The sequence below is a fragment of the Danio rerio genome, chromosome 2, assembly GCF_049306965.1.
Source record: "Danio rerio strain Tuebingen ecotype United States chromosome 2, GRCz12tu, whole genome shotgun sequence".
NCBI classification, from domain to species: domain Eukaryota; kingdom Metazoa; phylum Chordata; class Actinopteri; order Cypriniformes; family Danionidae; genus Danio; species Danio rerio.
The window spans coordinates 37422295-37438286 of NC_133177.1; the positions used below are offsets into that span (position 1 = coordinate 37422295).

Consider the following 15992-nt stretch of genomic DNA (forward strand, 5'->3'; position numbering starts at 1 on the left):
TCAGTGTCTTAACTAGACATATTATTTATTTATTCATTTTCTTTTCGGCTTAGTCTCTTTATTACATACACTATGGACAATTTATCCTACCCACTTCACCTATAGCACATGTCTTTGGACTTGTGGAGGAAACCGGAACACCTAGAGGAAACTCACGCGAACACTGGGAGAACATGCAAATTCCACACAGAAAAGCCAACTGACCTAACTGAGGCTTGAACCAGAAACCTTCTTGCTGTGAGACGATCGTGCTGCGCCTCACTAAAACCCATAATAGTTCATAGCATTTCTTAATATTATATAAAAAAAATAGATAATATAAATGTATAGGGTGACAATACATCTTTTTCCTGGACATGTAATCTTTTTGGGACTAGAATGTCTATATGGAAATTAAAATACACTGTAAAAAATATATCTGTAATAAAAAAAAATTTAAAAAAGTAAAATAACAGCTGTTAAATGACAGAAATTTACAGCAAAATAACAGACATTAACTGACAGAAATTTCCTTAAATATAAACGCAATACTGGTAATGCACTACTGTACCGGCATTACTTTTGACAGTAACTAATACTGCAATGCATTACTTTTTAAATATAGTAACTCTGTTATCGTTACAATATGATGCGTTTGTCTGCTTCTTGGTAAGTTAATTAATTTTGGCTGCAGTCTAGCCCACATCTTCTTGTTTACAGTGGCGACGGATTGTGGGTTTTGGTGGATGCCAACCAACCCGACTAAAGTCAAGCGAAAGCAGAGACAGAATGCACAGAAGGTACACTAAAGCAGGTCGCACACTAGAAGCGACACGGTGCGCACATGACAGTTTAAAGTATCACACACCAGACGCGCACATTCGAATGATATTTAACATGAAACTAATCAGATAGCGCTCTGTGGCGCGGCTAAAAAATTAACTGCGTCCTGAGCCGTGGATGGGCGCCGCCGACAGCCACGGACAGCCACCGACTTGCGGCGCCGGTGTGTGTATCCTGATAGAAACCTATGTTTAGAATTCCTAAATGCATGGCGCTGCGTGGTGCTGCACGGCATGCCGCCGAGCGGCGCTTCTGGTGTGCGACCTGCTTAAAGCACACAGAGTGCCATCTGATTAGTTTCATGTTAAATATCATTCGAATGTGCGCGTCTGGAGTGTGATACTTTAAACTGTCATGTGCGCACCGTGTCGCGGCGCTTCTAGTGTGCGACCTGCTTTAGTGTACCTTCTGTGCATTCTGTCTCTGCTTTCGCTTGACTTTAGTCGGGTTGGTTGGCATCCACCAAACCCACAATGCAGCGCTTCTGGTGTGCAACCTGCTTTAGTGTATGTGCGACTGAGTGCATGCAAGAGAGGCCAAGTGTGCTCGCAAAAAAGAACGACTGCACACACGGTAGACAGAGTGTTCGCGCGAGAGAGACCATTATTACTATTACTATAACTAATACTACTATTGTTGTTGTTTCAAATAAATAAAAACACATTTGTTATCTGTATAACGAAATTGATTAGTTTAGTAGACACAGTGACACATTTTGGTTATATTTCAGAACAAAAATGCTTTGATTAATTTTTTTCATTGTTTTACATATTTTTAGCTGTTATACAACAGCAGATATTGCACTTTGAATATACACAGCTTACTTTCCATAAGTTGGTGACATACCATGTTCGATTTGTAGTTAGTTTAAAAATTGCTCATAGATTTAATTTTTGAGCAGCTGAGTTGTCTATAATAACAGTTTTTCTTGTGCTGAGTTTAACCAAACTTTCTGAACGATAACTCAGGTTACTTTTATTTATTTATATCATCAAGGTTTTGGGTTTGTTGTATATTGTTGCTAGTTTTTATACTCAAGCTGTGAAAGAACATGTTTCAGGGTTAAATACAAACTTTTATGAGGCTGAAGCAACTTTAGCTTTTTGTTTCTAAACATATTACTCAGCTGGTTTATCACCTTGTGATATTTTTTTCGTGCTGCTGGTCTGACCTAAATAAATTAGTGTTTAAAATGACTTTTTGTTTGAGTCTGTCTTGTGTTTTATTTGTGAGAATAGAAATGAATTAAAACCTTGAAGTTGGATCAACAGTGTATTCTCAATGCAGCACTGAAGTGACGTTATAAGGGCATTAATGGGAGCATTAAAAGTGTTCTTTGGAAAACTACAAAATTACTTTTAACAGTAATGAATTAACTTTTGGTGTAAGTAATCCAGTTAATTTTTAAATGAAGTAACTATAACTAGTTACTATTTTTTCAGTAACTAGCAAAACAATTTTTTAAAGATCCTCCATTTAACATCCAGGAATGCAAATTTGCCAATGACATGTGCAGTACTGTAAGTTTAAAATACACCTATCTTGTAAAATAGGTGTTTGTATTTACATATAGTATCTACACTTTAAGAAATGCTGCATTATTTAAACCCAAAATTGAAAGTAAAATTTAGTCTTAATAATTAACTATATAAAAATAACCCAACAGTACCTATTACAACCAGAATTGCTTTTTTGAGAGTGTACATATACTATAGTGTCTATAGTACATTTAGTAGGGTGACCATACATCTTTTTTTCTGGATGTAATATTTTTGGGACTAAAAAATTAAAAATTTCCTAAAATGTCTACACAGAAATTAAAATAGTAGGTTAATTTGATATTTTATAATCCTCCATTTATTATCCAGAAATTAAATTGAATTTGGTTTACTGAAGCACGCATACTGTTTGATTTACACGAACACTAAAAAAGGTGTGTGAGAGAAAGAGAGAGAGATTTTAAATTAGTGTCTTACTTTAGTGTCATGTGTTACGATGCTGGTGCTTTGTGTTTGTGTGAATGACACCTAACACTGAGCACCATCTGTACATTGTACTCTATAGGTTTAACAAGGCTATTCCTCGCTAAGCCTAACAAAATCTATTGTTTACTTGCCGCCTGCTGTTTTTTCCGGCGTCAAAAACACAATTTAATATTGACGTCTTTTTAAGGAAAGCTATCATACCTGACAAAATAACCGGATAGCAGTGAAATCCCTCATATTCCGCCCCTTTCTCCACAGAGAGTGTGATGTTTCATTGTTGATCTTATATTTACCGGAGCTGTGTTTCCAAAGCTTCCTTCTCCAAGCTTTTTCTTTGGGGTATAACAAAGGAAATGAATGCCTGGGGTACAACACTCGCCATTTCTCCAGCATCTCACATCATCCGAAAGCCCGGAAAACTCCCACAGACCACAGAGAGCAGCCCATTCTTTGTGAATTGAGATGCTGGAGGAATGCATATGAAGTCGGCTCATTTGTCAAAAATGCCTCTGCCTCCGCTTTGGAAAGGCACAGTTGGCTGAGGACTGCAGATGCGCTCTGAAAGCAGTTTAGGGGTTCATGACATGTGACAGGATTTTAAGTGCAGATTCGGAGCTTCATTGGGTTTGACAGCTGAGGTTGATTATACGGCGCTGTCAGGTCACTTGACCACTGCCAAGTATCCAGAGGTGGCTCTTGACATAAATGGTGCAAGTTTTTGAGCTCTCTCCCTTAAATACTACTGTTATTTACATTCTGTGCTCGGACAAATATGATATAGGATTCACCCTTACAAAAATTATTGTCAGTCAATACCATGCACATTATGTAGCCTTTTGCCACTGCATTGAGTCTTGAGTTACATTTATCTACCACTGAGTTTGCAGGGTTCTCAAAATAAAATTGTGTTCAGTTACTGTCATTATATACAAGAAAGTTTTGGCTCATGAGAGATATTTGTTAAGCAATCTTAGTAAGCTGGTTGCAGAATTAGTGTCTCACTAAAAAGAACTGGCTCATTCTGTTTGAGGTGAATGTTCGGAAATGTTATACTGTAATAAACTTGTTACTGTTTCTTATTCTCTTTAATGACACATATAATTAGCATTTGGTAATCATGGGTATCTGGTTTCACTGTATGTTTCTAATTTAGGAAAAATAAATGAGCGATACGAATCACTTGTCCACAGGGTTTAATATTACCTTTCAGCTTACATTTAAATATATTCTTCCTGAAATCTAATCTAAAGTTGATACTGAATTGCTTTTACCTTTACAATAGTCAATCCAGGGCTTAATTTGTGTTCCGGATCCGGCACCTCTAAAATATGATCCGGCAACTCATTTAACCGATCCCCCTCCTCACCCACACTCCCCCGCTGTTCACTTTCACGTGGTAATGCTGAAAAGAACTTAAATTACTCTTTCATTTTCGATCGTATAGATAAGAGCAATACCTTAATCAAATCTGTTAGGTGTCTACTTTTTTGTGTACACTGAAAATAACAACAAAAGTGTGATAAGAAAATAAGAAAAATAAACAGTGTACACACTGTCATCCCAAAAATTTAAGAATAATATTTAATTATTGAGACGATCAAGCCCAATTAATCATTATGATGTTAACTCTTGTACCCCAGCATACATTTTAATTGATAAATTTGCATCAATTATTAGCTTCAATTTATTTTTTTTCTTTGGATTTTAAAGATACTGCACTTCCTTCAGTGTATATTCTCAAATAGATTCTGGCAATTATAATAGCAGTTCAGAACACATTGTCTCAGTATATTTATGCAGGGCTCCATCTGTATTGGCAGAAGTACACACACGAGAAAGGTTCATAGAAACAAGTGTGATTCAACCTGTTTTTTATTTTTTTATTTTTTTTTTTTATCAAAAATGATTGAATTAATGAATACATATATACAAAAAAAAAAAAAAAACTTGACTAGTCTTGAAGTTTCCGCAGAGAACCTTTAATATCTGTAACATCTTTGTGGAACCCATAATGCTATTATGGTCTCACTGTAAAACCCTTTTTTTGGGATCTTTATTTTTAAAGGTCTAGCCAGTTCTGCATCGAACGTCTCCATAAAATTTCACTGATTCTGCACAATGCTGTCATGTCTTTCATTTTCCCTCTAGTACCCTTTGGAATGAGACGTCCTTACATGTTTAAGGAAGTGTCAGCTTTAATGACATTTACCTAGTCTTTAACATGCTCTTTACAATTATATGCTTCTCATGTACTCGGCCATAGCACTGGTGCTAGCTCTGAGATCCGTGTCCTACACAGAGGTGACTGTTAATAGTATGTCATTATGACAAATGGTTATATTACCGAAAGGGACGAGAGTCCTTCGTGTCAAGTTGTAGATCTGGGCTGAACGGTAAACTTTGTGAAATTGCACCAAAATGCAGTGATACTGAATCTCCAAAGCAGTGTGAATTGTACCGTCGAGCCAACAGAGAAAACTCTGCGAAGACCAGCTAATCTCAGGACTGTTTGTTCCTGCAAAATCTGATCACCGCTAAACCTGCCTTTGCATCTGAGGCTATTTTTGGTCTTAAGTGGCATCTGATTACACCAAGCCAAACTGGCGTCCCCCAGAAGCCACTTCCTGGTGTGTTTTGCACTTCGTTTCTGAGCCGAGGTTGTAATTGATCATCCTTTATGGCATTATTGATGAGGCCACTATAACCCACTTCTACTGTGGTGCCCAATTCATCAGGCTGATTTGTACACGGGGTGCAGGAAGCAAGCAGTCAAAGGTGGGTCCTATAGCCCTGTAACGTCTCATTAGCTCTCCCCTGACAGACAAAAAAAAAAAAAAACACCTGGCAGGACAGACTGCTCCCTAAAGCCATGCTAGAGGACTCTCTGAAAGCTGTTCGGAGGTGATCACCAAAACAATTTCACCGATTTGATGAGGTCTGTCTGTCTAAAAGTGGCCTTTACTGTTGCCATGGACACTTTTCTCATGCACAAGCAGGAGATTTTATGTTTACAAAATGGTACATCTATGCTAATTTGAATAAGTTGATGTATTTTGTAATCCCGATCCAAAGAGCTTCACATCAAGAGTGCGTTGGCCGCATATACATGCAGATGACTTTCTAGGTCTGTGGTCATATTGAAATGAAATTGTTCATGTTAAATTGAACTTCTCCACCGATGTTGTGTAGGGAAAGCTCAGGCTAATGAAAAGCATGTTGCAGCCCAAAGAGAAAGTCATTATCTTTCCACAGACCCGCTGTTCCTGCTCCCTATTTCATCTTGCTTTCATTTCACACACTTTTTTTTTAGGTTGAAACTCTTTGGAGCAGGAATGAATGAGCTCTGTTGAAAGTTTGGCTTTGACAGAGCTTGAAAATGGCATGGTTCATTTTGAGTAGCCAGCATTAGAGCGAGTAACAAAAGACGATCACAGAAGTGCATCAGGAATATTGCATGATCAGCTCTTGGATACTGGAGACTGAGATTTGAATCGATTGCGGTTAAAATATGTTTATGTAATTAGTAAGTCGAATACTAAGCAAAAACTCATAAACAAATTAACAAAAGCTCATTTTGTCATCAGTTTTTTCCCCTGCTTGCTCTTTAGACTTAAACACTCTTTTTTTGGGGCTCAATGCTTCCATTCAGAAACTTCAACGTCCACGGAAAGGGTCTTTGTATTAAAAGGTGTTTTGGATTATAAAAAAGTTCACACTTTGAATAAATTTCTCACAATTTTTTTCTCATTGGGTTTTAATGTTTTGAAATACTGTGAAACATTTTATTATGTATTAGCAAATGGAGATTTCATTATTCTTAAAGCATTAACTCTGCATAAGTAGACATTAGTAAGCAGTTTATACACATGCTGTATTCTTTACTTATAGGTCCACACGAAATCTGCGCACTCAGAAATCTGCAGATTTCCACGGATTTTTAGCCCATCATTGAGTTTATGTATTTACTTGTTTAAATGTAGATTTATTTACTTTTAAATTAATTTTGCTAATATTTTTATGATATAATAATATTAACATTAAATTGTTCATATGATATATTTACAGTTCAGTTTATAATGCAATTTTTTCTGTCTTTTACTAAATATTTTATACAAGAGACTTGCTTTGTTACCAAATAAGTGAATCTAATTGGATTTGCCATATAAACATACAATACTCCTAAAACCATTCTGCAGAAAGCTGTTATCATCCATCCACATGGTTAATCAGCTATAGATCACATACGGCTGCAGCCGGAAGTTTACTAGAATTATTTATATTATTTAATAGATTTCCCATTAACTATATTTTATTATCGTCTACTCCTACTTCTACCCCAACCCTAAACCTAACCGTCACAATAATGTTAAAACAGATCAGGATCTGGAATATTCTCTATTAGTATGGCTGATTAACCATGAGGATGGCGCAGAAGTCCCCTACTGGCCCATGTCTATCAGCTGGTAACCACAAATAATGCACATTCATTCGAGTGATAACATCCGAAGCGGGTGCACTTCTGTTTTAATTGTTTAATTTAAACTGTACAGTAATTTTATGTTTCAATAAGATTGCAAATATGTATTTTTCATTTGATACAGTTGTACAGTTTTATTGTAGTATCTTGACATGAATGTTTTTTTTTTCGTTCTCAATCATCTGCTCTTCGTTTCCTTTTCCTGTCTACAATAATTTTAAAAGCAGAAATAGTTCTCACTTTAGATGAGCTCTTAAAAAAGATGAGCAAACTGTTAATACAGCATTTATTACTGTACAGAGGAACAATTACTATATGCCTAGAAAAACAATACATAGATGCAATGGTTATTTGAATAGTTTATTAATTGTTTACTTAATCATTCTGAAAAACATTACAACCACCAACTACTTCTAATTAACTGGTTTGTAAATAATGCTTTATTTAGTAATGGAAAAAAAAATATTCGCAAAGCATATAAACACAATAATTCATTCATTTTCCTTTGGCTTAGTCCCTTTCTTATCAGGGGTCGCCACAGCAGAATGAACTATCAACTACTCTGGCAAATGTTTTACTCAGCAGATGCCCTTCCAGCTGAAACCCAACACCATGCTGGGAACCACCTATAAACTCTCTCAATCACACACACACACACACACACACACACACACACACACACACACACACACACACACACACACACACACACACACACACACACACACACACACACACTACGACCAATAATGCTCATCCAATTCACCTATACTGCATTTGTAACTGTATTTATAAATTGCTTGGTAAAGTGGACTAATGTAGAGTTAATGCTTTACAAATATTCGCTAATACTTAATAATTGTCATCCACAGACACATTACACATTGTGTGCATTTATTATAAAATCTTACTCAACACTGTGATAAACCCCTTTTTAGTTTTTACTGGCGTCCTTTTTTAAAAGCATCTATGCCTATTCGAATAATAGGCACTATATAAATGCAAAATTGTATTATGATCTTTTAGCAAGTGCGAAATATGATGTAGGATTTTAAGACAGCATCTCTAACCCCAGCAGAAATATTTCTAATACAAAACTATAATTGTCCTGAAGCAGGTGCATGTCTTGATTGAAAGTCAGTGATATTTGTCTCAGTTCAGCAGTGTAATTTCATGCAGAGCTCCCTCTGAAGGAATTGTGATGTTGCAGTCACCAGCATTGCTACACCCACTCAGCAGCTGTGAGTAAGACCGAGGGCCACTTGACACATCATGGAAATGGGATCACACGAATGCAAGGGCCTTAATTGCTGAAGATTTACCATGGCAACAAACATACATCAGGATGCATAGAGAAACAATAGAAACAATAAAAAAACCACTACAAAACAAAACATAGATTTATAAGTATAATTAAGTTAATTACCACTCTGAAACGATTCCAAGAAAACAACAAAAACTCATTGGAAAAATATGTCTGCACTTATAATTCCGCTTATGTATTCACTGCCATGCCTATGCAAACAATTCATTGCAAATGCTAGGTGAAATGGTTACTAGAGACAATAAAACACCGACTGTATTATGATATCAAGACTGCATGACTTATAAAATAATACTACATTTTGACTTTTGCACTATAAGTATGACTTTTCTAACAGTAGCTCACATGTAGGGCTACAACAAAGTATTATTTTAAAACCAGATCACTGTAATGATTATAAGAACGATTAATTCACTAATAATCAGTCATTTTACAAATGATTCAGATGATTTTAGTAAATTTATTAGTTATTCGGCATTGAATTATATTACTACCCACATGAAACATACTATAGTAATTCATTGTAAATTCTATAGTGTTTTTGCACCACACTGTAGTGAAGTGTAGTTTACTGTATATATTATAGTATTAATTAACTCTTTGACAGTGAATGTTATGGCGTAACAATGATATATTGTACCATAATTAAAGACTAGAATACACAAGACTTGTCACTTGCATAGTTTTGAATGGGGGAAAGTGTAACGGTCAATATGGCGAATGAAGCCCTGCCACAGGAGCCAATCAGCGATCGATATAGAATGATGTCTGGTTGAGCCAGACGAGTGCTTTTACAACAGATTGGTGGTCAACATTACTTGCTTCACAGACAAACAGTGTTAGAAATATATCCACATGAAGCTTAAAATCTGTGCTTTTAAATGAATCAAGTGGACTTGATAACAAAAGTTGTCTGGTTTTGTAATCTGTATAAAACAAACGCGAGAGACAGTCCGTCAATTGCACGTCACCCGGAGGAAACCCACGCGAACACGAGGAGAACATGCAAACTCCACACAAAAATACCAACTGACCCAGCCGAGGCTTGAACATACAAAACTCTTCAGCATGAAGACCCTTTAATCATTTAATCACTGATATTAGCAAGTTGTGTGGAAAGGACTAAATTAACTACTTTTTCAGAATGAGTGAGCAGGAGAAAACCAGACCAATTGGGTATTATTTTACCCCCAACATCCTCTGACTAACTTCAGAGTCTCAAGATAATGTCCGTAAGAAGAAATGCAATCCTGGGGCATGGAGTAGTATGTCCGAATTCGAAAATCAGTATGCAAGAAGCACTTGGATGATCTACTACTTCTGGTAAGATTCTGAAGTGCTCATTCGATGGACGCTATGCTATCCCATGATGCCCGAGAGAATTCATGAATGGGAGAGAAACAACGCAACTGACATGGGTAGGACACGAGATCATGACAAAATGGCAGATGTAGTACATCCGAGTTCCATTCATACTGCTCACTTTCATACTGTAAAGAACGTACTTTTCTAAAGGCTGAGTAGTACATTTAGATTCAATTGCAATACCTACTGAGAAGTAGTTGGTGTTGGACGCAGCCTAGTACTTACTATAAACTACTGACAAGATGTGATAAGATTGAAAAGTTATGTCTATTTGGTGCTGGAACTAGTAGTAGGGAGGATGAGCTGATTAGTTTACAAGCTGCTTCAACTGACTTCCTAAAGTGATCTGTCACAAACACATAAAATAACAAGAAAGACAGAATGCAGCATTTTAAACAATTTTAAACGATTCCTCTGTTCAAGTCAAATGTCTGTATTTAAAAACAAGAAGACTGGAAAAGTTCTTTATTGTAGAAACTGAAGGGCAAATAGTTGAGTATCATTTTTTAAAGCTGTTTGCTTTAAAGCAGTCCTACTGTTTAAGTGTAATATACTGTAAGCAAATGTGACACTACAGTGAAACGCTGCATAGTTTACACAAACATCCACGTCTCTTATCAGATGCTGCTGTTTTCTCACTTAAAGTATGTCATTTTATGTTTATTATGCTACTGAGAAGAAAATGCACCACACATATTTATACTTTTTTTTTCTAAATGCTGTTCTCAGTAATATGAACAGTATAGGCCTACTATTGCCCAGAAAATGCAAACTTATGGTTATACCCGTAAACAAAAAATAAGCTAAAATGTGTTAGAATATCAATGCCTTTACAGCCTTTTGGTACAATGCCTGCAACACTGGTAGAAAATGGCAGGAATACCATTTACCATAATATCACAGGCATCTAAAATCGGCCAAATTAAAATTACAAACAATTTTTTTATTTTTTTATTTTTTTTTACCTAGAATGTATTTATTGCTGATGCTGTTTATAATGTAAACCCTTTATCTCATATTTTTTTCCGCTTATGTTTGTTTTTATTACTTCTATTTAGTTATTTCAGAATTTCTGGATGTATTTTAAAATGGTGTTTTAAAACACTCCTCGTCCAGACTGGCATCCACTTGAAGTCTACCAATTTTACGCTTAAAGCAGAGGTCACACAAGAGTTTGAGCATGCGTCGTACGGCACTGCCAAAAGGGGCCCATATTTTTAATTTCTCTACAAAGAGGTTATGTTTTGATCTTCGATTGGTTTTATGCAATCACGTGATGCGATTTTGCAGGTCTGAGTTTACCAGAGCTTCACTTGTCGAACGAGTTTGCGTTTCTGGGCTGCTTCATTCGCATGCTTATGAATGGAAGTCTATAGGAAGAAAAGTCCAGTGTTACAGCAGCTTAAGTGTAACACTAGCATTTCCAAACCAATACCTAATCTTTAGCATTTTAAAAACATTCTATTTTGTGGGTCGTAGGTGTTGGAGTCAATTGGATGCCACGCGTAATTGTATCAAAACGTACATGTTTTAAATCTAAAATGCACTGGTGTTACTGTCACCTTAATTTTGTGTTCTGTCAACATATGTACAATCAACAACAAGCAACAAATTGATGCTACCAAAACAAAAACTGTGATTGTAGTATCACATATTGAATATCTTAACATTGGTAAAACATGTCCTAGTCTACATTTTTGGACAAAACTCCAAACAAAAAAAAACACACAAATTCATTTCTGTTTTCAGACGAAATGACCATTCCAATAAAACACCACCAATACAAAAATGCTTTTATATATGTTAATACTTTTAGTGATTTCAGATTTTGATTTTACATATAATTTCTGAATTGTCACAGTATGTACAACAATCAACAAAATAAGATGCTCCCAAATTCACTATCATCTGTTTTGGAGAAAATCAAACGTTATTGTAATGTCACCCATTGAACATTTCTAACTGTAATAGCATTTATCAGAAAAGTCGCCACTGGCCCATTTTGTTTTTTATTCAATGAAACAGGCAGAATCAGTGTCATCTGTTACCTTGATGGCAGATGTAGCGATCTGCAGGTGGTGCAGTCTTCTCAGGGTGCTCTCTCTGTCTGTGAAGTACGACGCCGCCAACTGGTGCAAGATTTCTAGTGAGACCACGGAGCTGTTTCCGTTGCCCTCCGATTTTTTGCTCAGCTTTTGTTTGTCCAAGAAAATTGTGAGTGACTCCTCTCCTTGGGAAAGATGCAGAAACCAAACCATGAGACAAAAGCCTTCACAAGATGACAATCTTCAGCAAAACAACGGAGTTCTGTTCTGACTGTCAAAAGTGTACTCTCGTATGTCTTTCATATAATCGTTTAGCCTGAACTGTTGAGTTTTCAAGGCTTTTAAATATGAATAACTGAAGGTAAGCGAAGAAGCAATAACGATTTTGAAGCAAGGTAAAGGGAATACACGAAAGGGAGTTTATCCCAAAGGGAGGTTGTTATAACCGCAGATATCTTCTGAAGATCAATTTTTTTTTAAATGCTTATTTTTTTTCATTTCATCTAAAGCTGAGCCTGAAATTCAGATATATATTCTTGAGGAGCGTCTCTTGTTTCTGTGTGTGTGTTGAGTTTGAGTACCGTTATTAGTTTCAGTCTGTTTAGTATGCACACTATAGCATGGTCCCCTCATTTCCTTTGCTTTGAGCTGTTAATTACCAGCATTCGCGGTAGCTTTACCACCTCATTCGTCTCCCCTGTCGCTGAACTTCTGCAGCTTCACTGCATACATCCTCCAATAAGTGACATCATAATTAGTGTCGTAACGTGCAACATTTTGCTAAAGAAACATTGAAGGGTTTGAATTCACCACTGGGACACGCTGCCCTACTTTTGAATTGGGCGCCAGAGGGAAAAGAGAAAAAAATGCTGTCTAATAATGACTACACTTATGCCAGGGATGTCAGAATCTGTTTATATAAGATTATATAAAATGATTTATTAAAAATGCCCTTCCAGTCTTTCTCTGGAACCTTATTATTCAGGCCTGTTGCCAGGGGGAGTTTGGGTCTTTCGAACCCCTCCTCACTGACACTGAAGGTCCAGTATTTGTCCCATACATGTGCTAATATTTCCTATTTTGATTGGTATGCCATAATAAGTTGTAAAAAATACCAAATAACTTATCAAAGGAGGCTTTAAGACCAAGCAGAATCATGTGTTGGTGGTTGCTTAGGTTTGACCAGGGCCAGAGTGGGACTCCTTTTCAGCCCTTGAGTTTCAAGCCTTAGACCAGCCCAAATCAGTTCACGACTGACTATATTAAAATAACGTCTTTTCCAATTCAGTACTTTACCGTGAAGATGTATTTGAACAGCTAACACAATGTAATGTTTAACAGTATCTGAATCTATTTTCTGTAAGAATTAGTGCTCATAAATATTCAAATCTTGAAATGAAAAAATATCAAATAAACACAAATAATTAAGCTACATGTATAAAATAAAGATTAAAATCAAATTAATTGAATTTTCTATTGACACTATCATGTCTTTTTCAAAGAAACACCTGCTTTATCACTTCAAATATTTATCATAAATATGAGAACATTAAAGGGTAAATCTCCAACACTATTCTTTAAAACATCACGATTTGCTTTCTGCAATATTTAAATATATGTTGTAGGAGCATATTTGTTTGGATTTAATGTTATATAATGCACTTCAGTTTTTGATTATTTTAGTTTTGAATTGTTTGCATTTGCGAACTTAGAATATTCATGTGTTGTTCAGATGGATAATCTGTGCATTTTGCATTGAGAATATGTAGCATGTTAAAAATTGTGTGCAGGCTCTTTAAGATCTGCGTCTGTCAAATCTGACGGCAGTGCGTTCTTCAGAAGACAGCAGAGTCACACAGTTTTCTTTACCGCATCCGTGATGGTTGAAATTTCAGGTTGTATTTTGTTTACTTTATTTTAATTTGTGTATTTCTGAGTGCAGATTAAAAGTCAACATCTGACAAGAAATGAACTTCATAGATTTATTTATTGGACATCATTAACCTGCAGGCTGCAAAAAGGTTTGGCTCTGGTCAAATAAATAAATGAATGAAAAAAGTGGGACTGCTCAGAGTGCAGGCAGCTAGGGGCACGTGTGGTAATGACGACCAAGATGAAAATGTCTGGTTATGATGGCCATCCGACAAGCTAATCCAGCAAAAAACAGTGCTTAAACGTCACTAAAAGGCAGAATTTAAACCTCATGATTAAACAGAAAATGTGGCGAATAACAGCAAAATGGTCCACTTTTTGAAAAAACCAAGCAGGCTACAGGCATGTGTTTATTAAAACTCAGTTATTATTGATAATAACTGTTAATAATAATACTCTGTTATATGTTTACAGCTCTTATATATAAAAGATTATGATTACACAGCTAAAACGAGTCATATATTGACAATTATGATTTAAGATTATGATATAAGGCCACAAAGCATTATCACTAAACATTTTTGGTCACACTTTATTTTGATGATCCGTTTGCTGAATTTACCTTACATTGCATCTACCTGCCAACTAATTATAATTGGATTATAAATAGACTGTTAGGTTAGGGTAAGGGCTAGGGTTAGTTTAAGTTGAAATGTACTTGCTAAGTTTCTTGTAGTCAGTTAATGGTCAGTTGAAGGAGATTATTATCAACAGATATTAAGCAGATAGTCTAAACTGTAAAACCCAACAGTCAACTTTAACAAATTAAATGAGTGTAGTTAACTCAAAATTGACAGAAACTTAATTCTACTCATTTGAAAGGAGTATTAAACTCAGTGTTGAAGGTAGTGAGTTAATTAAATACCTCATAACGTCAACTTAAATGAAGTAAGTTCAAAGTACTCAAATAAACTAGTTTTTAACACAAATGGTTTGTAGCAATCGGTTTCCTCAAATAGTTTGAGTTGCTTTAACTTATTGGGTTTTCAAGTACTCAGTTGTTTTGAGTTCTCTTCATTTATTGAGTTTTACTGTGCTCAAATTGCTTCATTTACTCAAATGGATTAAGTTCACAGTACTCATTAAGATTAGTTTTTAAACTTGAATGGTTTGTTGCAATGCTTTGAGTTGCCTTAACTTTTTGGTTTTTACAGTGTACTAATAGTCAGATGGGCCATCAAAATAAAGTGTTACCATATTTTAAAACAGTATTTTTGCACAGAATTGTACTATAATTGTACTATTGTACAATCCATTTATCATCATCATCATCATCATCATCATCATCGTCAATGCCACTTTCATTTAAACCACATAGTTTTTACTCCTAAACTTATTTTTTTTGGCTTAATCCCTTTATTAATCCGGGGTCGCTACAGCAGAATGAACCGTCAACATACACAGAATATGTTTTACGCAGCTGATGCCCTTCCAGCTGCAACCCATCTCTGGGAAACATCCATACACACTCAATCACACTCATACACACTCAAACACTATGGACAATTTAGCCTACCCAATTCACGCGAAAGCAGGGAGAACATGAAAACTCCTCACAGAAACGCCATTTGACCCAGCCAAGACTCAATCCAGTGACCTTGCTGTGAGGCGACAGCACTACCTACTGCGCCACCATGTCACCACATATAGTTTTTTATAATTTTAAATAAATTATTCATTAATTTTCCTTTTTATTAGTCCCTTATTTATCAATGGTCGACATAGCGGAATGAACCACCAACTATTCCAGCATATATTTTACATGGGACTTGAACCAGCAACCTTCTTGGTGTGAGGTGACAGTGTTAAACACTGAGTCACTGTGCTGCCTCGTTTTAAAATATAATTTATTGTTATTCTTTTTTTTCTATTTAAGAAAGCACAGTTTAGAATATAGAATATTTTCACAAAAGTTTGGTGAGCTATACAATTTTAACACACTTTCATTGAATATGCTCTCTATGCATATAACGTTTGATGAAGACACACAAATGACTGATTTTTATGTTTTATTGAATATGTTTATTGGATTTTCAAAATAC

At 35.8% G+C, this 15992-nt stretch overlaps 1 protein-coding gene and 2 long non-coding RNA genes across 4 annotated transcripts in view; 1 reads left to right on the plus strand and 2 right to left on the minus strand.

Annotated features, from left to right (window-relative positions):
- LOC141378377 (uncharacterized) overlaps nucleotides 1-15992 on the plus strand; it is a 299553-nt gene that overhangs the window by 267893 nt on the left and 15668 nt on the right. The window lies entirely within an intron of this gene.
- Nucleotides 1-15992, minus strand: part of brinp2 (bone morphogenetic protein/retinoic acid inducible neural-specific 2) — a 181629-nt gene that overhangs the window by 74359 nt on the left and 91278 nt on the right. The window contains 1 exon segment of the mRNA NM_001309831.2: nucleotides 12022-12203. Coding sequence (NP_001296760.2) covers nucleotides 12022-12203 — 182 coding nt within the window.
- On the minus strand, nucleotides 1115-5630 carry LOC141378376 (uncharacterized). The gene is made up of 3 exons (XR_012392818.1): nucleotides 4023-5630; nucleotides 1295-3941; nucleotides 1115-1201 (listed from the first exon to the last, which is right to left on the minus strand). It is a non-coding gene; the product is annotated as an uncharacterized lncRNA (long non-coding RNA).